This window comes from Pseudorca crassidens, chromosome 7 (genome assembly GCF_039906515.1).
Source record: "Pseudorca crassidens isolate mPseCra1 chromosome 7, mPseCra1.hap1, whole genome shotgun sequence".
Classification (NCBI taxonomy): domain Eukaryota; kingdom Metazoa; phylum Chordata; class Mammalia; order Artiodactyla; family Delphinidae; genus Pseudorca; species Pseudorca crassidens.
Genome location: NC_090302.1, coordinates 65,812,391 through 65,836,003, shown reverse-complemented (window position 1 = coordinate 65,836,003; position 23,613 = coordinate 65,812,391). Strand labels below are relative to the sequence as shown.

Here is a 23,613-nt window from a genome sequence, read left to right as displayed (position 1 = left end):
TTCCTTTTCAGTGTTGTGAAATTTAGGGTGGGAAAAACAACCCCATTGATTTGTCCCATTTTGTGCCTTTTTTTGTGGCCTCTCCCGTTGCGGAGCACAGGCTCTGGATGCACAGGCTCAGCGGCCATGGCTCACGGGCCCAGCCGCTCCACGGCATGTGGGATCTTCCCGGACGGGGGCACGAACCCGTGTCCCCTGTATCGGCAGGCAGACTCTCAACCACTGCGCCACCAGGGAAGCCCCCATTTTGTGCCTTTGATGAAGTAAGATCAAGTGAAATGCACTTGTTTTCTTCCAAAGTGAACTCCTTTCTAAAAAGTGCCACCCCCTCAAAAAAAAATTCTTGGTGATCATGGCTTGAAATTTGTCTCTTTCCCCTCATTAGAGATAAATTCATCCTCATTCTTTTTTTAAAAAAATTAATTAATTAATTTGGCTGCACAGGTCTTTTTAGTTGCAGCACTCGGGATCTTCGTTTGCAGCTTGCGGGACCTTTTTTTTTTTTTTAAAGTTGCGGCATGTGGGATCTAGTTCCCTGATGAGGGATCGAACCCAGGCCCCCTTTATTGGGAGCATGGAGTCTTAACTGCTGGACCACCAGGGAAGTCCCAAATTCATCCTCATTCCGTTTTTCTTTGTTTTTTTTTATGTTGGAGGTAGGAGTTTATTAATTAATTAATTAATTTTTTCTGTGTTGGGTCTTTGTTTCTGTGCGAGGGCTTTCTCTAGTTGCGGCAAGCGGGGGCCACTCTTCATCGCGGTGCGCCGGGCTCTCACTATCGCGGCCTCTCTTGTTGAGGAGCACAGCCTCCAGCTGCGCAGGCTCAGTAGTTGTGGCTCACGGGCCTAGTTGCCCCGCGGCACGTGAGATACTCCCAGACCAGGGCTCGTACCTGTGTCCCCTGCATTAGCAGGCAGATTCTCAACCACTGCGCCACCAGGGAAGTCCCCATCCTCATTCTTTTTTTTTTTTTTTTTTTGGGCGGTACGCGGGCCTCTCACTGCTGTGGCCCCTCCCGTTGCGGAGCAGAGGCTCCGGACGCGCAGGCTCAGCGGCCGTGGCTCACGGGCCCAGCCGCTCCGCGGCATGTGGGATCTTCCTGGACCGGGGCACGAACCCGTGTCCCCTGCATCGGCAGGCGGACTCTCAACCACTGCGCCACGAGGGAAGCCCTCATCCTCATTCTTGATCTCTGTGAAGAATCAGGGAGACAAGCTGAGTGGAGCAAACCCAGTGGCTGAGTTCAAGGTGACATGGGTCCTTTTAAAGTGCTTTTTAGTATAAATGCTGAAGCTATTGTCTGTCCCCAAATTATTTCCTTCTCATTTTTGCAGCATCTGTGGAGTTGCCCATACCACTGCTCTTCATGCGGCTTGCTCACTTCGGCTTTTTCTTGACATACCGACTCTCCTTCACAGAGTGAGATTCTGGGAGATCCTGGATCTTATGCCCTGATGTTTGCTTCTTTGTTCTTCCTTCTTCCCTTGTTCCCCCACCCCCCCAGACATATCTCTTCTAAAACTAAATTATCATCTAGAAAACTTTTGCCTTGCCAGTTCTTTTTTGATTTTCAAGTTTATTTAGGCCAGTGGTTCTCAAACTTTCATGCTTATCAGCATCACCTGGAGGGCTTGTAAAACCACCTGGCTGGGCTCTACCCCACAGGGGGTCTGTCACAGGTAGGTCTCAGGTGGGGCTGCAGATGCATTTCAAGGGAGTTCCCAGGTGATGCTAATAATGTTCCTGGGCTGAGAATACACCTTGAACCACTGACCTAGACTGTTGGTTGTCTCTCAGTTTGCTGTCTAGTTTTGGGTTATTTTTTTCCAAAAGGGTAGGGCTTCCTCAGACTTTATTCACGAGCTCCCTGGAAACTCCTTACTTTTTCATCTTATATTTATTTATTTTTGACTGTAGTTAATTTACAGTGTTTCAGGTGTACAGCAGAGTGATTCAGTTATACACACACACACACCCCCCTTGATTTTCGCATTCTTTCCATTATAGATTATCACAAGATATTGAACATAGTTCCATTTGCTATACAGAGGGTTGTTGTTGTTTATCTATTTTATGTATAGTCGTGTGTGTTGGAAATTCCTTACTTTTAATTCATAGGTCAAGCCACTAGCATGAAAGAGAACTCAGAAAATTGCCTGTGTTTTCATTGGAAAAGCCTTGGTGGGGGCAGGAGTGGCAGGGAGTGAAATGTATCTCTTCTTATTACTTCCCCCGGAGAAGACTTCTGTGGTCATTCTCTCAGAGCCCAGACACATCTTCATAGTCTTCGTCAACACAGTCTTCTAGGAAGCCGTCTACAAGTTGATGGAGCTGGCCCCTAATTGAGACCAATTGAATAGGTATAATTTTCAGTTTCCCTAATTGCTTATATTATTCCTTTGACACTTGAGTTTGCTTCCACCCCCACCCGCCCCCCACACACCAAATTCCTTCCCTCACTCTCTCGAACTTCTCAGCCCTGATGGGAATGGTGTGCTGGGGAGCAGAGGGAGATATCTGGGGAAGTATCATTACCTATGCTGTGTACCTACAGCCTGCTTAGTTAGGTGTATTACCTGTGTCATCTCCTTCAACCTTGCCAACCTTACACAGTAAATATAATTACTCCCATTTTACAGATACAGCAAATAAAGCTCTGAATTGGTAATCAACTGACCAACTTCACAAGGTACTGTAGCTGGGGTTAAAAACAGAGATTTCCCTCCAAAGCCAGTGCTCGTTGCATATTACCTGCCTTTAGGATAGTTGGAGGTGAGACTTGAGGGCAGAAAGAAAGTTTATCTGGGCATATATATACATACGTATATTTGAAATTTCACTTAATGTCAGTTATCAGACTTGGCGATGTTTATGCCCATGAGCAACAACCTGGGGTGTTTAATTTCCAACGTGCTGAATGACAAGAACGATTGTAAAACCAGTTGAAAATAATCTCACTTTGTACTTTTCTTTCTTGAGTATAAAGTCCATCCATGGCATAGGTGCAAACAACTTCATCCTCATTTTCTTCAGTGCTAAAACCCACATAAAACAAGAAGTGGAGAAATAGGTGAACTCTATCAAATGGTAGGAGACTTTGCTAGTAAAGCACTAGCATGGTAGTTCAGAGGACTACGTCTTCATTTCAGTTCTGTCCAACTTATCAAATGTGGAGGGGAGACCATAGTGATAGGCCTCAGTTTTCTTATTTAAAAATAAAAAGAGTGCGGTGGAAATTTCCTCCCCACCCCTTACTTGTCTGATAGGGGAATTAATAAATATTTTGTGTAAAGCCGTTTGAGGCTCTGTAAGAAAGAGTCTGTGTAATTTTAGCATTATTCATGGTCCATCAGGCTCCTCAGGGTGTCACCAGGGAAGAGAGATTTTTATCTTTTATCCTGCCTTTCACAGTATAAAAACAAGGTATTTTTGTTGTTGTTTGTGGCTTTGAAAATCTCCTGTAATTGTACCTGCAGTGGTTGCTCCCATCACAGGGCCAGGGCCCAAGCTCCCCCAAGAGGACCAGCCCTCGAGGCAGAAAGAGACCGAACCTCACTTAGTTCCTGGCTCCTGTGAGGATGCTTTGCAACCCACCCCCAACCAGTAGTCTTCTTTCTGTGTCTGTCAGCCTGTTGAGTGGCAGAATCCCATCCTTAACCCTTTTCTCTCTTCTCCCATCCTGATCCTGTAGTTCATTGTTCTGGGATGGCTCAGGGGGGACTGTCCACCGTGCTATTCAGTTCTTCTGCAACATCTTGCTCATCCTCTCACCTTCCAACACCCTGCCTCATCTAAGGCCTCTGTAAGAACCAGCATGTTTCTGGCCATTCTGTATTGGCAGCTGCATAAATACTGTTTTGACTCAGCAGTTGCTTTCTGATCATGAAGTGGTGTTTTTCATTCTTAAGCTTTAGGTTCTGTATATGTGGCCCTTCTGCGGCTAAGGCCTGGGGCTCCATGGTTGGGAAGGCTTAGGCCTGGAATGTTGTCTTTAGTTAAATCGTCACCTGAAAAATGAAGATAGAAGTTATCTGCACATCCAGCAACTTTAGCTCACCTTATTTTTCTATTTATTCCTCTCACTTATTTGCTGCACTGCATTTAACATACATCCCTGTCTTTACAGTGTTGGGTAATTAATTTATTTCTTTATCTGCTCTTTGTCACAAGTGCCCCTGGCTAGCTTATTTTCAAATCCATTTCACTGAATGGTCTTCCTGAATTCTTTGCATTATCTGAGTATTTCCTCTTATTGCTTGGTATCATCTAACCACTGACGTGAGGCTGTTACTGCTTTTCTCTGGCTTAGAATATAACAGAGCTTGTACCCAGCCATGTCCCTGAGTCCTCTCAGGGGACTCTTGAGGTTATCTCTCTCTCTCTCTCTGTTTTTTAAAGCCAATTCTCTGTCTCCATTCTTTTCTAAGTTCTCCTTGGGTTCAGATCCTTTCCCTCATACCTTCACTGCTAGACGGAAGCTACCAAAACACATACACTTCAGAACGGCTCTGGGCTTACGGCCACCTTCACCAAAGAGTTGAGATGGCATGGAAGTTAGTTAATTTATTTAGGCTCTGACTTTTTATAGTGCTTATCAGGCAAATGCCTGCCTGAATGTTTGATGTTTAAAAATAAAATTAAAGTTCAAATGGGCCCTGACTTTGCAAGAAGCACCCCAGATTCTATAAGACCTTTTCTTGGTAACACGTTTCTCCTCCCAAGTTATCACTTCTGCCTCTCTTTCTTTCTTCATTTGTTGCTTACCCACCTTATTCAAGTATTTTGAATGGTAGCTCCCGTTTACAATGTGGAGATTTTTATGTCTTCTTTTCAGAAATCTGGTCCCTAACAGTCTTTATGTATGATCTCAGTAAACAAAGAACGTGTGTGTGCGCGCGCGCGCGTGTGTGTGTGTGTGTGTGTGTGTAGGAAGCCTGCCATATTTCCTCCCTGCCCCACGGAAAATATGTTTTCTGGAAGCCCTTTTGACACTGAAGTGAATGCCCACTGGCCCTCCCTTGTTGAATTCTCCTGAGAGGAGAGAGAGAGAGAGGCCTTTATGCTTGTTGTCATATCTTTTGTTTCTGCTGATTATACACAAAGTAAGTTGTAAATAGCTCTCTCGCACACCGTGATTCCTTTGAGGTCTCTACAGGAGAGTAGATATGCACTCAGCTCCAGCTTCCCTGGGGATTCTCGAGGGTCCCTTTCAAGGCCTCTTACTTCCTGTTATAGCACCAGCCGAATGAAATTTAGATGAGTTCTAGACAATTACCATCCCATAATGAAACCTGCAGCCTACTGTTTAGAAATACTAGCTGATCAGTTTAGTTTTTTTCTCTGTTTTTAAATTAAATGTTTTTATTACTTTAAGAGTAAAGCATACAAAGATGCAACAAAGAATAAAAAAATAAAATGTCCCCTTAGTCCTACTACGTTTCAGAGATCAAAATCACAGTGAACATTTTATGAAAATCACGGTAGAACTTTGTTTTAAAGTATGATGTTGAAATGCACACTAAACACTAGCATGAAGACAAGAGGATAAAATTGGAATTCTCCAAATCAATTTGAATTTTCAATTCCATTGAAAACAGAAGGTACACATCCTATTTTAGTATCTTAATTTAAAATGGAGTAATAATGAGTTAAAGGGAATTCCCTGGCTGTCCAGTGTTTAGGACTCTGCACTTCCACTTCAGGGGGCACGGGTTCGATCCCTGGTTGGGGAACTAAGATCCCGCATGCCGTGGGGCATGGCCCAAAAAAATTTTTAGGTCTGCTGTTTCTGTCAGGCATGTTTTGATTGCTTATAGATAGTTGGCTGACTGCTAAGGCTCTTGAATCAAAAGGCCTAATTGTCTAGGTGTGCTGAATTATACCTAATTAGGTTATCAAGCTTTTACATCCTGTGTATTTTCCTTGGGACATTTTGATGAACTGGAAACAGATATAGCTTGCCTTTCCCTTATACTTTTTCTCTGTCTGATAATTGATGACTCTAATTGTGGTGGGTGACATAGGGGGAGTATTGTTAGATGGTGAACTCATGAGTGAAACCATGTGGATTTTGGTTCAAATCTCAATTTTCTCATCTTTAAGGTAGTCCGTTTTCACAGATCAGAAGGATTTTCTTTTCTGCTCAGAAATTCTGGGATTCTAAGATGGAGAGCACTCTTCGCTTTCCTCCTAGTTCCTTTTTGTGATTTGGATAGCTGAAACATTCCAGTAGCCTGGCACAGTTTCCTTCCAACTTAACTCACAGACCTTTTTGTTTTCTCTCAGCAACTGTGTATTTCTAAGTGTTTGAGGTTGTAATTGAGTGTAATTGTAGTTGTTTAACTTTCTCCATTCCTCTTGAGAGTGTTTATGAAATGCCTTCTGTGAGGGTAAAAAGGAACTAGAAACTTTGTCTTTGTGACATGGTCAACTAATATTAAGGTAAGTGCTAGTTGTTTCGTGTACATGAAATAAAGTATTATTTACACTTAATTTGCAACATATGCATTCTGGCTTATCTGCTGTAATCAGTTAAGTAGTCACGTTTATTAAGGTTTTATAGGAAACTTTGGGGGGGGGGTTGTTTTGATATGGAATATTCTAACTAATTTTCCCCCAATTCTTCTCTTGCACCCTAGGGAGAATTACTGTTGCACAACTCATTGGTGCCCTCACCATGTGCCAGTGTGGGGTGGGATCAGCATTGTTCTGTGGGTGACACAACACAGATGCAGTGTCTCTATTCCTCTCCATGACCCGTTTCTTTCTCATTTCTCAAGTTAGAGGAGAAATCCCCTTTAACCTTGCTGATGTTGTCCCAGACCAAAGAGCGAGTAGTAGGTCTTGATTTCTTGTGACACTTTCTTCATTTCCTTGTCTTCTTCGTAATTTCTTTCATATGAAACATCAGCAAATGCCTCTAGAATGGGTGCTACTAAAAGCAACTATTCCATGTTTTTCATTAACTTCTTTGAAATATGTTCTCGCTCTTTCTCATTTCTTAAGTTTGGGCTTTGTAATTTTCTAGCATGTGCCCCTGAGCTAGTTATTTACCTACTCTAAAGCTCCCCCTTTCTTGTGAAATGGAGATGCTCAGATCCCATAAGATGGTTGAAAGGAAAAAAAGGGTTAATCTCAATGTAAGTTACCCACATGGTGACTGGCACAATGCAAGTGCTCAGTAAATGCAACCTCCTTTTCCTTTCCTTCTCAGGCTCCAGGTGAAGAAATTTGTCGGTAAAGAGTGGTTAATTTCAAAGACAGCTGATATTCTGTTGATGTCACTTTATGGAAATAGGCAGGAAGAAAGAATAAGACACTTGAAAAGAATAGGAAAGTTGGACCTGAAAATGTTTGAAGAGTTGACTTTTTAAAAATATATATGTTATATTCACTAGTAAACTTGCAAAGTGGAGTTTATTGAAAATTGCTTAAATCTGGAGAAGTGAACAGATTTGTGGGTCAAAAGAAAGAAGGAAATACCTTCTAAGACAGCATGCTTGGCTGAAAACTGATCTCTGAACAAAGGAAATTGATTGGCACAGATGATCCCAGTTGGAGTTAAAAAAATAAATAAAACAAAATACCAAAGGAGGGCTTTGAGAGGGAAAGAAGATACAGGTGAGATGAAGCTGATTGATGGATTGAGATTCTGATACACATAGATAGTTGTATGATTAATGAAGGTAGCATGTGTTTGGAAATACTGAGTAGAGATTTAGAGAAGCATTTAAAAAGCAGAAAACAGGTTTCAATGGAATCTAAATTCTCTTTATCTTAAAAATTTTTAAATGAAGTAAGCATGTGACTAATAAGTAGGTAATATTTCAGGATGAGAGCAACTAATTGTAATAGGTAGCTTAGTTTTGAAAGGGAATCTTAGCGGCTTTCGTTGTAGGATTCTAGATACAGAGAAACATTTACTAAGTCGTAGCTTTCTTGTTATTTTTAGTGTTAGAGCAGACGTAAAATGAACCTCTTAAATGTAGCTCAAATACAGTAAGTAAATAATACATGTTGATAAATACTAGCCCATGCCAGAAATAGAAAAAAAAAATGTGAACTGGTATTTTAAGTGTGCAAAGGAACTTTAGACATTACAGAATGCAGTTTTCTTAACTCCCACTTAAGAAAATGAAGAGAGAAAAAAAAGTCACCAATTTCAAGCAGAGATTCTGTTTCTTTTTCCCTTCCCTCATTTCCTCCCTTCCTTCCTTTTGACTTTCCTTCTTCTCTCCTCCTCCTTCTACAGTCCACAGATATTAAGTGCCTGCTTTGGCTGTGGATACAAGGGGCAATAAAATTTATGTGGATTTTTTCTTTTTAGAATTTACCTTTTGGTAGTTAATAAACGTGGGTGTGTGATATTTACAATATATTTGACCTACTGAGTGTCAAAAACCTGTGAAGCCGTGATGGAAGCCGTTCTGTTTCAGAACTGCAGTTGGGATGTCCCTGCTTCTGCCTGGGTCAAGTGTGTTTGTGTGCAGTTTGCAACAGCCTCCACAGCCAGCATCTAACTTGGCCGTATTCCCCCAGGTTCCAGTGGCATGTGCTGGCAGAGTGCTGGGTGCAGACTTCTGCCCAAACCTGGAGGAGCCAGACCAGAGGCTGGAAGTCCAGGTTGGAGTCTTACTGTTTTATCAGTTGGGGGTGGTGTGACAGTAACAGTGGTCTCTGAAGGCCGTGCAGATACATCAGATGCCATCAGGAGACAGGCAACTGCTGAGACAGGTATAACAGAGGGCCCGGTATAGCATCTGTGCAGCCAGAAGTCCTTTTCAGGATAAGTTGTATGTAACTAGAGATCATTCATTTACTCACTCAAGAAATCAAGACTTCGTATGTACTGCAGTGAATAAGAACGTGGTTTCTGAAGGCTGCCTACCTAGGTTGACACAGTTGCTATGAGATCTTTGGCAAGTCCCTCAACCTAACTGGGCTTTAGCGTTCTCATCTGTGAAATGGAGATTTCCCACACTAGGTGAATGAGGATTAAATGTTATAACACATGCCTAACAGTTAGCACAGGACCTGGCACGTAACAGGCACTCAGGAAATCTTAGCTCTCACTTTTTCAAATCATCATTATCAAGTGCTAAGAATGATGCTAGGCTCTGGGGACACCTGGGGAGCCAGTCATGTTTCCTGCATTGTGGTCTCCCAGCTCAGGAGAACGGAAGCCGTTCAGCTGGGCGCTGTATTAGAAAAATAGGACTTAATGATAAGTAGCTTCCTTCTTCATAGATTGGGAGATATGTCCTCTGGTGTAATATTAAGTTTATTTACAAAGCACATTTTTCATGAAAGTATTGACTTGGAATTCGTTGTGTGGTCTTGAGAATTTAGAAACAGTGTGGTGTATTGCAGATTAAAAATATAAATATGACATCCTGGCCAAAGGCCTATCTCCACTTCCAGGTACCTGTTAATAGTTATGGAATGTGTGTGCCAAAGATGCAAAGATGGAGGCTGAAGTTTCAGTATGGGTGGCACCCCCTTGCGTGGGCAAACCCATACTATTCTTTAGGGCCTCTATTTGGAGTCATTTTCTAAATTTTAAGACTTAGGGGATGAGCGTAGTGAGCTCAGTGTTAAAACATTTTTTTGTTTGTTTGTTTTTTTACTGATTTAGACACCCCAAATGAGAAAAGAGAATAGTTTAAAAAATTGACTTCACAGTGGGCGTGATGGCAGAAGTGGTGGTCGGAGGAGGTTTCAGTTTTTACGATACTCTGAAGGGACACCATCTCTTGCACACCTGCTCTTGGCCTAGGGAAGGCCACCTGAGCTCAGCGGTGCCACAAGCTGGTACTGTCTGGGCGACATATGGCTATGATACAACAGAAAAGCAGGTGTGGCACGTATGAGACATGATCATGCGTTTCCCAGTTTTAGAAAGTGCACAGCTTGTGTGTGACACATATATGCAGAGTGATGGAAGACTTTTTGTGAAGAGTAGTCTGATCCTTGACCCCTTCGGGTAGGACGAGTGATGTTCTTCAAACACGTCACCTGGAATGGTCTGTCATGGGTGGCTGTTGGATAATCTGTTTTTGAACCTTGAGTTATGGAGCAAAGAGCGATGGGTTTTGCAGATGTGGGTGTGCGTGAAATAAAACTGAAAGAGACCAATGGAGCACTTTACTTCGACATACCAAGGGAGAAAATGTATATTTACATGTTGAAGTGAAACCGTGGTCGTAGGTAGCTAAACAGATTGTGGAGTTGACAGTTCAGTGAGGGCCTTGCAAAGAAGACCAAGTTACTGGGCAAAGAAAAGAAAGTGCTCATTTCATTGGATTCCTCATATTGCAATAGCACTTTGGTGGACTGAGTGGAAAAGATGAATATGTGAAAAGATAGTCAACTACAAAGCATTGGTGAATTAACTGGGACCCACTTGAACCATTTCTTTCTCTCTTTTCTCCTCTTCTTTTCTAATTATGGCTTCCATACATTTGGATAATATCTGGTACATATTCATATTATGTCCGTCATAATAAAGTTGACACTTAATATATTCTTCACCAGCTAACAGTTCCAAGAGTAGCTTAGAGTCCTTTCATTTTTGCCATGGCATGTGCATTCTGGTCTTTTTTTTTCTTTTTTCCTATCAAGTGAGCCATTTCTTATTTTTTAGTCCAACTCTGCACTTCGGGGAACTCATCATAGGACTTGCCAGCGTCGTTTACTTTTCCTTCTTGGATCTCAGACTTTCCCCCAGGGCCAGGCATTATAACCATGAGAGGATTTTATGTTTGGCCTCTTGATTCTGAGAATAATCTCTTGTACACCTCGATTTAGGAGCTCTGGCTTGTTTATATCCTTTTCTGTGAAGGATTTTCATTTAGACACACAGTACCCATATGTGGTTTACTTTTGTACTTTTACCTGACATGAATTCTCAGGACCGATGGAGCCCCTTCCTCTTCTTACCTTCTTTCTTTTAACCCTGTCCTTTTAATCCTTAAAATTTCAGGTGACTTAGCAACTTTATCATTTAATAATCCCGAGATCCCTGACACTCCTTCACGAACATACCCTTGGTTTTGAATGACTGTCATTGTTGAAGCCTGAGCATGACTTGACTTTTGCAAGGGCATCTGCTGTCTTTTTTGTGTTAATATACCTGCTTTAGAAAAGTAGCTGGAAATCCAGACTTTGACTTACTGTCTTAATTTTCTTGATTTTCTTCAGTGGCTTTTGAAGTACGTATGGAACTGTGTACTTTCTTTAGCTCTGGAGGTTAACTGATGCATAGGCTCTCAAAATTGTCCTCTTACATAATTATTTTATGGGAAATTGTTATTCTAGTTTAGACCTCCCTTAATTGCTGTTAAATATCTTATTTTATTTTGTTTTGTTTATTTTTATAAATTTATTTATTTTTGGCTGCATTGGGTCTTTGTTGCTGCGCGCGGGCTTTCTCTAGTTGCGGCGAGCCAGGGCTACTCTTCGTTGCGGTGCATGGGCTTCTCGTGACGGTGGCTTCTCTTGTTGCAGAGTGCGGGCTTCAGGAGCTGTGGCACACGGGTCTCAGTAGTTGTGGCTCTCAGGCTCTAGCGTGCAGGCTTCAGTAGTTGTGGCTCACGGGCTTAGTTGCTCCGTGGCATGTGGGATCTTCCCACACCGGGGCTCGAACCTATGTCCCTTGCATTGGCAGGCGGATTGTCAACCCCTGCACCACCAGGAAAGTCCCAAATATTTTATTTTTAATCATAGAAGTGACTGTTCTAGTCTCACTGTGCCTCATCGTGTGTTGTTACAGTTAGCCTAGCACAGTTCCTTTCCTGGTTGGGAATTCAAGATGTGGGGTTTGACTTGGTATTTTTCACCACTAAAGTGCTTAGAAAATTAGAGTAAATAATGAACCAATATTTCAGTACCCGATTAGTCACAATTTACTGTGATGTTTCATAAACCACAGACTCCTTTCTTCTGTGAACGCGTGAAGGATCACTTTTTTTTCCCCAGACATACTGGGGTGCAAATGTAAATTTCCATAAAATTTAAATGAGCTGCTTCCTGTAATTAATGAACAATTGTGGCTGCTGTCTAGTCTACATTGTAATTAACCGTGATCAGGCTTGTTTAGTGATGACACTGTTCCTGTAATAATTTGACAAGCTACTGTGAATTTGCCAGGTTATTAAACAACCTGCAGCATTCACTTACAGAATCACAGGGACGGCGGCGGCTGCTAGTTAAATGCAGCATAAGGGCGAAGCAGAGCTGCCCATTGAAGTCTATCGATCACCACGAACAGGTTTACATTCCTGTGATTTGGGAGAAGTTAATTAATTTTGTGTGGGTTGTCTTGAAAACTTTTTATTACATGGTAAACCTAATGGGGCAAAGCTGGTCATTTTTGTGAACTCATAATGAAGCTAACCAACTTTCTATATTGTTATCATCTATACGGACACCCGGAAGCTGAGGTTCCCCCTTCCCACCCTGTTAAATAGATGTAATATTTTAAACAACGACAGCAACAGGCTGTTCCCTCCCCAAATTTATTCCCAGCATCTCTCAAATACAAGTTTACTTTTTTATTGAGTGTGTGTGTTAGGAAGAGCAGATGACTTTGTGCCAAGCACAGTCCTGTCACAGGGAGAGGGAGCCATCCAAGGGGACCGGTAGCCATGTCCATAGTCACTAGCGCACCCGCCGGCCTGAGCCCCCCTTAAGGTTAAGAACTGTTCAAAACGTTACTGTCTAGTTACTGTGGTGTCTTTCATTCAGATTCTGTTTATTGACTAAACCACAAGGATTCCTGCCCAAAGTACCAGGCGGTCTATGCTTGACTGATTTTGATTTTCTAACATCAGCCCTGGGGTTTATTTGAAAAATGTACATACACTGCAGCTTTAACAAGTCAAGTGACTGCATGTTTTTGACCATGGAGTCGAGTATATCTGAAGATCATTAAATTTAGAGGGGAAAGGAGGGGTGGAGAATAAGTGTAGTAGTCATTGTACCATTGCAAAGAGAGAGAGAGTGTGGGTGTGTGTGTGACACATGGTTCTTGTCTTTTCATCTTCTCCAAGAGCCAGAAAGTTTCCTGCCGTTCTCTTTCCAGCTATTGACAAATGATTGCCAGATGTGAGATCGTTGCAGTGCTCTTTCCCTCAGCAAACCTGCAGCGATGGGATATTTGATTCTCCCTTGCCCATTTCATCTCCTTTCCACATCTGCCAGGGACACACAAGCAATACATCCCTACATGAGAGTTTAAAGTTTATTCAGCTCCTTTTTCCCCTCCGATAAAATGTGTTTGGAGACAACACAATGAGGTCCATATGACTTTCTCCCAACTCCACTGTATGAAATTAGTTGTTTATTTTACTTATCTACCTCTCAGTAATTGAACGATTTCATTTTAGTTTCGGTCCATGGAAAATTTGATGCAACTCTGGGAATGCTAAGAGTTTCCTATTGTCTGCTTGCTGCAAGTATACCATCATCACAGCTTCTCTCTGATCGTCTCAATTCTGATAAAAACTAGACTGGTGGTTTCTATGGACTTCCTAGGAAAGTAGTTTTAATAAACAACTGTCAAAATAGTAAGTGTAGCATGTCTGGTAAAATTCAGTAGTCATTTAAGATCTAAAAAGCCATCCAGGAGGGAGAAAATTCAACTTGTTCGGCTTGGTTAGCTTACCTTGTATTTGTGTCCGTTGTTAAAGTTGTTATGGATAAGGTCCTAGTTTTAATCCCGAATAGCTTATAAAAGAGAACGTATAGTGAGTTTTGAAGGTATCTGAAATTAGCCTGTGTAGGCCACACACATAATCATTAACATGCACGGAAGCCTTTTGCATCTGCTTGGAATCTGTATTGATACTGATTTTTTTTTTTTCTCATCTTAGTTTACAAATATTTTCCAAAGTGCTCTTATAGCTTGTGTTCATACTATAGGGTGGGCTGACACAGGTGGCCTTTCAGTTTTCCTATTACACTTTTTGGCAAACGAAGAGGCCCCTTGCTCCCTGAATAAGATCAGCATTTTAATTTTTTTTAACATTTAAAAAATAATCCATAAAATGTCTGCCACATGTTCCCTAGTTGATGGAAATGTTTTCCAAATTAGAGTGTAGTATTGGATTCTTATTGTAAAAGTGCTAGCCTGTTTACTATTTCAGCTACCCTCTTAGCTACCTGTCATTATACAAATTTATGTTTTTGTGTGTGAAACTCAAATGATGAATGTAAGATAATTACTATTTATGAATTTCTGAGGAAAAATTGTTTTGTTTTGTTTTTTTACTGTTAAGAAAGTAAATGGCTTTGCCCATGTGAGACTCAAAATAGGAAAAATGTGGTCTCTTTTTCATTCTGTTCTTTTAAAAAAAAAAATAACAAAGCAACAGCAAACAAAACCTAACAAGAACGAAAACAAAAAGCCAACAGCCCCTGAAAAGAAGAAATCCTACTTAAGCCTAGGAAAAAGAGGTCAGCCAAACTCATGAAGATGTATACATGGAATGTCTGTTACTTTTTGTCTGTCAGTTAGATTATACCCTAGTAAAGCTTAACAGAGAATAAGGGGCACAACTGCTTACCACAAGTTGCCAAAATGTTGCATGTTTCTGTGGGAAGTGTCTTATTGAACAGGAGAGAAAATAATCGTACTTGAAGAAACCGTTCACTCTTAGAAAACAAGGCGGTGATCCTGATGGGGGGAGTAAGTTTAAACAACAACCCCCAACACAAAATTACCATGACCAACAAGGATCCCTGTGGAAAAACTGATGTTTTTGTTGTCCTTCGACGGTGCCCGAGGACTGACAGCAGGCCAGGCCCTCAGTGGATGCCAGTGGCTGGGAAGGTGGAGGCGAAGAGTGCTTTCATGAGACAGCAAGGTTAGGAGCTCCTGTGGCGGCACCAGGTCCCTTCAGGTTTGGGTTGCGTCTTGGGACTTGCTGTCGCTAACGCATTTGCTGGTCTCTTGTGCCTTCCTGCCTTTTCCTCTGCATGGTTAGAGCCTGGGAGGCAGAGAGGTGCTAAGCAGTGGAGGTGCCATCCAGCCCGAGTGCCTAGGGAACATCCTTCAGAGGACGACCTGTCACCAGCCGTCAAAGAGGAGAGTGGCTTTGTGGTCTCTGAACATCTGGCCATGCTGCACAGGAAGCTGAGGGGGTGTCATTAATTGTGATGAAATAATTTAAACCATCAGGAATAAATGAGGCTGTTAAGCTAAGTTCAGATTCCATTTGCCATGCACATGTGTCTAGCAGCCTGTGTGCAGTTAAAAAAAATTGAATTATATTAGCTCATGAGTAGAAGTGAAATAGATACTGTAAATGAAACAACTTGCTGTATGGTGATGACACAGTGTTGAACCACTTCATAGAGTTACAGTTTGTAGGATCAGTATATTGAGAGTTGTACAGTATTTAATGAATTTTTAAAAAATAAATTTATTTATTTATTTGTTTTATTTTTGGCTGCATTGGGTCTTTGTTGCTGTGTGTGGGCTTTCTCTAGTTGCCGAGAGCGGGGGCTACTCTTCGTTGCAGAGCGCGGGCTTCTCGTTGCGGTGGCTTCTCTTGTCGTGGAGCACAGGCTCTAGGCGCGCGGGCTTCAGGAGTTGTGGCACGTGAGCTCAGTAGTTGTGGCTCTTGGGCTCTAGAGCGCAGGCTCAGTAGTTGTGGCTCACGGGCTTAGTTGCTCTGCGGCATGTGGGATCTTCCTGGACCAGGGCTCGAACCCGTGTCCCCTGCATTGGCAGGCGGGTTCTTAACCACTGCGTCACCAGGGAAGCCCCTGGTGAATTTTTATATAAAAGGATTCTTAAGGTATTGAGAGAGATAGTCAGGACCAGTGGTTTATTGGAGCACAGAGAGGACGGGTAGGTGGATGGGTATAAAAAAGCAAGCCTTCGGGCCAAGGTAGTTGGGTGGACGGGGTTCTTAGTCTGCTAAGCCAGGCTGAACTGATGCACGGTGGACCTTTCCATAGATTATGGCTTTGAGCCAGTATTGGGTGCTGTTGCTCCGCCTACGTACTCCAGGCTGGAGGACGATTTCTCTCTGATGACCAACTTTGGACGTCCCTTTGAGGCTTCCAGCACTTTGGGCACATCTGTGTTGTTTTCTTCAGAATGAAAACAACTCTCTTTGGTGATAGATGACTCCTCCAGCCGATGAACGTATTTTTAAGGCTTTGCATCATCAGTGAAGACTGATTTCAAGTGTAATTTTCAGGCACAGTGCAAAGAGGCAGTCTTCACTTCTTTACAAAGGCAAGACTGTCAGGTTGGAATGTCGGGACATCCCTGAGGTTTTGAGCACTAAACTGAGCAATGATGTGTAGGTTCCAAAGTACATTTCTAAAATAAAAGTCGTTCCTTTTATCCATGAGCAGAGTCTTCAAATTTGAACTTTTATTTAAAAATAAACACAGGAATCTGAAAAATAAAATGAGGCTGTTTAGATACAGGAAGCATTTTTTAAAACCGTCGGAGAAGTCATCCCTCTAGCAGGCGGAGGCGATGGTCCAGAGCCCTGGCAAGCCTTGGACAAAAGCCATATCGCTAGCTGTGTCTTATCTCACTTTGCCCTGTCCATCCCCTTGCTGCCTCATTGCCTTTCTCTCTCCCCTGTTGTGTATCTCCTTTGTCTTTTCCTTTTCCATTTTCTCTTTTCCTTTATTCTCACTTATTTTTATCCTTTCTCTTTACAACCTGTTCTCATTCTTCATTCTCCAAAGAAACGAACTGCAATTCTGTTTTCATTTATAGTGTTAGTTTTCCTGCTACTAGTTAAAAGATTAATATGCTTTTTTAAAAAAAATTATTTATTCATTTTTATTTTTGGCTGTGTTGGGTCTTCGTTGCTGCACGCGGGCTCCCCCTAGTTGCGGTGAGCGGGTGCTACTCTTCGTTGCGGGGCGCGGGCTTCTCATTGTCGTGGCTTCTCTTGTTGCGGAGCACGGGCTCTAGGCGTGCGGGCTTCAGTAGTTGTGGCACGTGGGCTCAGTAGTTGTGGCTTGTGGGCTCTAGAGCGCAGGCTCAGTAGCTCCGCGGTATGTGGGATCTTCCCAGGCCAGGGCTCAAACCCGTGTCCCTGGCATTGGCAGGCGGATTCTTAACCACTGTGCCACCAGGGAAGCCCTAGGTTGCATTTTAACTTAAACTCGTACGTGACCATTGGTGGATTTTTTTAAGGAATGTGAATGAACCTTGATTAGCTTTTTTTAAAAGGAATGCAGACTACTCACTAAATTATCCCTTTACCTGGACGCTTGAATGGAATTGTTGTCGATGAAAGCCAGAAATTTGTGGTTCTGAGTCACCATCTTCCTTCTTCCTCATAGAAGGAAGACATTCAAATCAAAACGCTTGCGTTTCCTGATGTCTGATAGAGTAACCAGTAGTTAGGATAATGCTCCTTGTGTGTTTTGATCTTTGGATTTCATTTTAATTCATGTAATAGAGTAGGAAGACTTACACGTTCTTCAGATCTATTTTCTTGGCATTGTTGGAAGGATTGAAGGAGATGATGTGTGCGGGGGGGGGGGCATTGTGCCTAGCACATTGCAAATAGTGATGTGACTGCATTATTGTTATTATATAAATGTATAAATTGTACTAGCATCTGTTGGCTAAGCAGGTAAAAATTAAGAATAAATCTTTCTCCTGAAAATTTCACACATCTCTACTATTTAAATGTTACTCACCTTTAAATAACAAGTTTTACAATTCTTCCCCCAAGAATAGGGAATGCAAGGTGAACGTGGGAAATTTTGAACAAGATACCTATGTTTTTCTTTCTTTACTTGGAAGAAATCACTGCATTCTGTAGAACATTTATTTTGTTTCTCAAAACAAATAAGAAAATGATAGTATAGAAAACAAACTCATGGTTACCAAAGGGGAAACGTGGGCGGGGGATAAATCAGGAGTTTGGGATTAACATACACACTACTATATATAAAATAGATAATCAACAGGGACCTACTGTTTAGCACAGGGAACTCTACCCAATATTCTGTAATAACCTATATGGGAAAAGAATCTGAAAAAGAATGGACATATGTATAGGTATAACTGAATCACTTTGCTGTACATCTGAAACTAACACAACATTGTAAATCAACTACACTCCATTATAAGATAAAAGTTAAATTTAAAACAAGAAAATGATAGTATACTCAGTAGTTGCTTGACGTTTTCTCTTGCAGGTGTTTTAGTAAATACAGATAAAAAGCAGTTTCATGAACGTAAGTCCACCACCCCCACTCTACACCTTTTAATTTTGATGGTGTGTGAACTGGATGCCCCTACATTTTGGGGGACCTTCTTTATTCTTCTGCTGTTATTACTCTCACTGTCTGCTTAAGTAGTAGTAAATTTGTAAATTCTGTGTCTTGAATTGTATATTTCAGGTACATTATCGATTAAATAAATGTTGGTTGAATGGCCTGAGAAGTGCATTTTGCATCCTGTCTCAATACCACTGTTTCTATGAGAGAATATTATCTAGATTTCAGGTGACCAGCTTAACCTAAGCTGTTCATGTTGGGAACCATCAGTATTAACACAAGAAGCTTATTTTTACTTTATGTAAGTTCCTTTGTCATAATAGCTTCATAGATGCTTCATAGAGGGAGAAAGAAAAGACGAGAAAACACGGAAGTATTTTAATTCTTGGCTTCAGTAGAGAGAATTATGTGTTTGGGGGTGTGTGCACGTATATGGATTTTGTATATACATACAACATATATCTCATTACATACATATCCACATAATTTCTTTGTTTACAAGAATAACTGGTGATGTTCTGTTTGAATATTTTGTTGGAGTTAGGCATAATATATAATTTACATTGAGAACACTTAGTCCCTCTACCTCCACCTGCAAAAGAAAGAAAAAACTTTTCTTTGGGTGGATAATAGAACCTCAGTTTGTGTGTGAGATTCTTTAGGACTCAATATTTTTTTCATGTGGTTTTGAAATTTAAACCTGGAAATCATCTGAAGTTATATAATGTAATGTCTTCATCTTATAGATTTGGAAACTGAGGCCCAGAAGTTTTAAAAGCCTTGCCCCAAATTACATAGTTAGTAAAAATTCTCCATTTCTGACATCTGAAGAATGGAGTTACCCAAGAATATAAAGTTGTTACTCTTTAATGTTCAGTACATGCCAGTGGAGTTTCATGGAGTGTGGAAGCAGACCAAGTCCCCTTGAAATCATTGTTATTATAAAAACCATCTTTAAGTGCCTTTTTGGGATGGTACTGTGTTTGCATCCTATAAAAAGTGAGCTGAATAGACAGGGTCTCTGCCCTCTAGAAGTTTATAATCAAAAACAGATAATGTAGCTGACATCTGTTATTGTGTTAAGGTCCTACAAATAAACATTGATCAAATATATAAATAAAAGTTTTATATCAGAGACAAGTAAAAACCTGTTTGCTTGCCTGATTCACCCCTACACTGAAACCATCCGTGGAAGTTGTAAAATGACTAAACTGGACTAATCCTGACACCAGGATATTCCTGTAGGTTGTTATTTTTTAACGGTTTTCATGGAGTGCTGGCGTTACCATCATGTCACTGATAGCTTATTGTGAGTGGGTCTAGATTCAGAGATGTTGTTTTTATCTTTCTGGTTAAAGAATTGGAAAGAATTGAATTCTCCCCCCTCTATGGATTATTCTCATTTCTGCGATACCTGCTATTGTAAACCAGCATTCTGGAGTGTACTTTACAAAAGGTATCCAAGCCCCCCCCATGTTAATAGAAATGATATGTTTTTAAAAATTAACAGCCTTCCCCCCCCCCCAAGTCCCTAGAAAATGCATTAAAACAAATATAGGAGTTTAGGATTGATGCTGTAATGAGGTGAACTTATATATCCAAAAGGCTTCAAAGGGAATTGTAAGAAGAGGTAAGTTCACAACTTTGGAATGAGCAGATCTGGTTGTAAGTTTGAGTAAAGCTGTACCAACTAAAATTAAGCATATGAAAGTTGGCAAGGGAGATAGGTATTGAGTTTGATCAAATATTTTCTTTCTGCATGCTTCAACTTTAATGCAAGGTATTTTAACAGTCACTTCAAAAATGAAGTGTGGGGAAACTAAAACAGCAACATCGGGAAGTCTAAACATGAACCCATAACAAAGTTCAAGACATTAAAAAAAATAGCTGTCCCTACCCTAGTGTGGGTGTCTGTAAATTAAACCGTGTGGATGCATAAATTAATTAGAAGCACAGTCACTGATATAAATCAAACTTATTTGGTACACTGATGAAATGAGCATTGTTTATAAGGTTATCTTGTTATTTAATCTCTTCTATATACACCTGGCTAGTTAGAATTATGAAGTAATAATACAATTAATGTGATGATGGTATACTTTTTCTTAGTACAGGCCTGATCCTGTAGGCCTATCTTGACTGGGGTTTGTGAATATAGAGGATCATAGGAACTGGAAATTTTAATTAGCAAGAATGTTCCTCCTTTCCCCCTCCAGTTGTGTGGGTTTTTTTTTTTTTTTAATCTCAGGATGTTCCCTGGATAGTTTATTCTTTTTGAACCACTAATCTACTGACCCCAGAAGAAGGAACTGCCTTTAGATATTATTTTCTCAAAACTGTGCAAAGTTCATTATGAGAGCTACCTGCTGTCTTCCAGCTATACTCTGCTGTGCCACTGGGTCTCAAATAAAGAGAAAGTTTTACTTACAAATGAAGCCATTAGGAATTTCTTGAATAAACAAAGTTTTTTTTTCTTTGATGTGCAAAGGAATTTTGTTTATAACTATTAGTCATATAAGTCCATGTCTAACACATGCAAGGAACATTTGTTATCTTTTGTATGAAATGGAAAGTACTCTTGTCAGCTAGAGAGTAGAAAACAGAAACACTTTTTTAAAAAGCTAAACAGAATCCTAGTGCAGAAGAAAATTGTTAGTGTCATTATTTAGTATTTGATTCAGAACTTTTGCTTGGTATTTTTTTCCCTTATTTACCCTGCCTACTTTCCTAGTTTGCCACCCCCCCAGACTCCATGAAGTTGGTTTTTTTATGTCTACAAATGAAAACTTTGCTTATGGGAAGTTAAATCAAAGCTGTGCACTTTATTGACCTTGCTCTCAGGTTGCTTACCTACTCCATGGCGTTCTTTTATTCTTTAACAGAACTTGACAGTGGTGTCCAATAATTTAACTAAGGAATTGCAGGGAAAAAAATGTCACAGGTAATTCCCTCTTGATTTATTTTTATGAATGGAGGCTGATGGCTTGTTGTTTCTACTTAATCTCATTTAGAGAATGGATTTAGAACCGGGTCCTTTTAGGACCACGCACAGGGCAGTTAGGAATGTGTATCATAAAATCTTAATTGTGATTTTATTTTGCCCTAAACGGTTAGGATGTTTTTTTCCTTCTCTACTGGTCTATGTTGATGTTAAACATTTCCAAATTGACAAATCAGCTCTTTGGATATATTACTTTAAAGATTTTTGTCTTATCTTCGTAGGAATGCCGCACATTTCCATTTCAACAGTGATTATGATGCCGTGGCAGCATCCCCTGGCTGTTAGCAGAATATGTAGTATTTCTGTGATTTTGTGAATCAGTAACCACTAAAAGATTTCAGACCCATCACCTATGAATGCTTTGTGCAGAGTTTGCTTAATGAGAGCAAATGTGGCGTAAGACAACCTCAACAGTACGTGTAAGGATACATTTTCACTGTTACACTTGGCTCTGTCCTGGATTATGCAACTTGGATTTTCAGTCACTGTTAAACTATGCAGATATATCTGATGGAGTTTGGGTCTGTTTCCTGGAAGCCTTTCAGGACAATACTTGTGAAACCAGTATTGAAATCAGGGGCTCTGCTGATCAGAGTCAGGCATATGGTGGGACATGATGCCTTCTGGGTTGAAGAGGTGACTAACAGTAGACCGACAGTTCTTCTCTTCTTGCTTACTTGAGCTTGCTTCTCAGATCTGATAGGAAGCATGTTTCAAAGAGCTGAGAAGGCAGTATGGGCTACGTGCCCTTTTTCTAGCTGAGAGTGATGCATATGGCCAGAGTGTGTGAGAAGCTCCGAGGTATAGTCTGGGTCTCTGTTGAATAGAAGCCCTGGTGGTAAAAGTAAAGGGCTACAAGTTATACCCTTCAGAATTTTTCTGATGAGTATAGCTTCTCCATGGGCTGTCTATTCTTTTGGGTGGAAAGATCTAGCCTTCCTGGGCTTTCCTAGTTTCTTTCCCTAAACATTTATCTTTTCCTTTTACTGCGAATTATGTCACTTATCTCTTCCTTCATTTTGATACAGTCAGATACTGTGTTATCTTAGGATCTTTGGGAAGATGACTTAACCTAGGTCCTCCTGCAAACAGATCCTGAGACAGTGCCTTTCGTGAAGGTACTTAGTTCGGGTAGATCCCAGAGTAGGAGTGAAGGACCTGGGGAAACCAGTACAAAGATGAATTACTGAAGTACTACTGTTAATGGTGCTCATTCACACTTGGGCCTTCAGAGGTACCTCATGAATATGTCTCCACCCAAAGTAAAAGGAGAAAATGTTTACCCATTTGCTCTCATTCTCGGTTGAGCAGTGTGGCCCTGGGAGCACTAACTCTCCACACTTCTGAATTGTGCCTGTGCATCCTCCTCCAGGTCGTCAGGAATTGTGAGGCACACGGGGCAAACTCAGAGCAAGATGCTAATTAGCTACGAATCAGGGAAGTTGGTTGATGTGGCTGGAACAGGTGGTGAGACAGGAAGGATTTTTGGTAGCGCAGGGGAGGAGCCTGCTCTAGGGACTGATGCAGTGTTTTCAGGGTGGCTCTAAAACCTAGAGCCCTCTGGAGTCTTGTCTGTGCCGAATCCCTCCCTCATTCGTTGTAGCATGCTTCTCAGGTGAGTTCAGGTGCTTTTACCTCCACTTTGTTGCTAGAAAGGAACGTTGATATTTTCCTAATAATTTCAGCATACCACTTGAAAAATTCCCCATTAGGACCAGAGTGATCAGGAATAGGTAATGCATTTCCCCATCATGGGCACAGTTCCATCACTTTATCCACATGGAAGCACGAACATTTATAGGCCTTGTCTCAATTATATACCATATCCTTGATTGTGGAATGGGGGAAAGTTGTTAACTGTTCAGCTACTCTTACTGTTCTTCTGAAAAACAGTTATTTAGCAGAATTCTTCCTTGGGGTGATCTGGCTCTTTCAGATCTTTAAACGTAGACTCTCACCACTTTTTTCCAGATGGACCCAGGAACCCCAATAGGTATAGTTGATGCCTCTATTAAACTGTGATATCTGATAGATTAGTGAAGATTTAGAGAAGAGCGTAAGGAAAAACAAAAAGGTAGTCCTCAGTGAAATCAAAACCGTACGCATGTCTTCGGTACTTAGAGACGGAAGAGACTGTTTCCCAAACCAGCTTCTTAGAAGAGCAGCTGAGTTGCACAGTTATTATATGTGTTCTTTTATTGTAGTTATGGGTTTTTATTGGAGTCAGGGTCCAAAAATGATAAGGCTAACCGTTGTCATGGATCATGCAGAGGTGATGAAACAACATCAAGGTTTCCTACCGTCCACCCTAAGCTGCAATTCAGATCTTTAACACCCTTCTCTT

General features: G+C 41.1%; 1 protein-coding gene across 19 annotated transcripts in view; it reads left to right on the top strand.

The window, feature by feature from the left end:
* Positions 1-23,613, top strand: part of BNC2 (basonuclin zinc finger protein 2) — a 427,080-nt gene that overhangs the window by 163,397 nt on the left and 240,070 nt on the right. For 13 of the 19 annotated variants that reach the window (XM_067744442.1, XM_067744440.1, XM_067744450.1 and 10 more), the window contains one exon: positions 8,540-8,623. The exons of the other annotated variants lie outside the window; for them this stretch is intronic. In XM_067744442.1, coding sequence (XP_067600543.1) covers positions 8,540-8,623 — 84 coding nt within the window. The remainder of the gene's footprint in view (positions 1-8,539; positions 8,624-23,613) is intronic. 19 annotated transcript variants of the gene reach the window in all.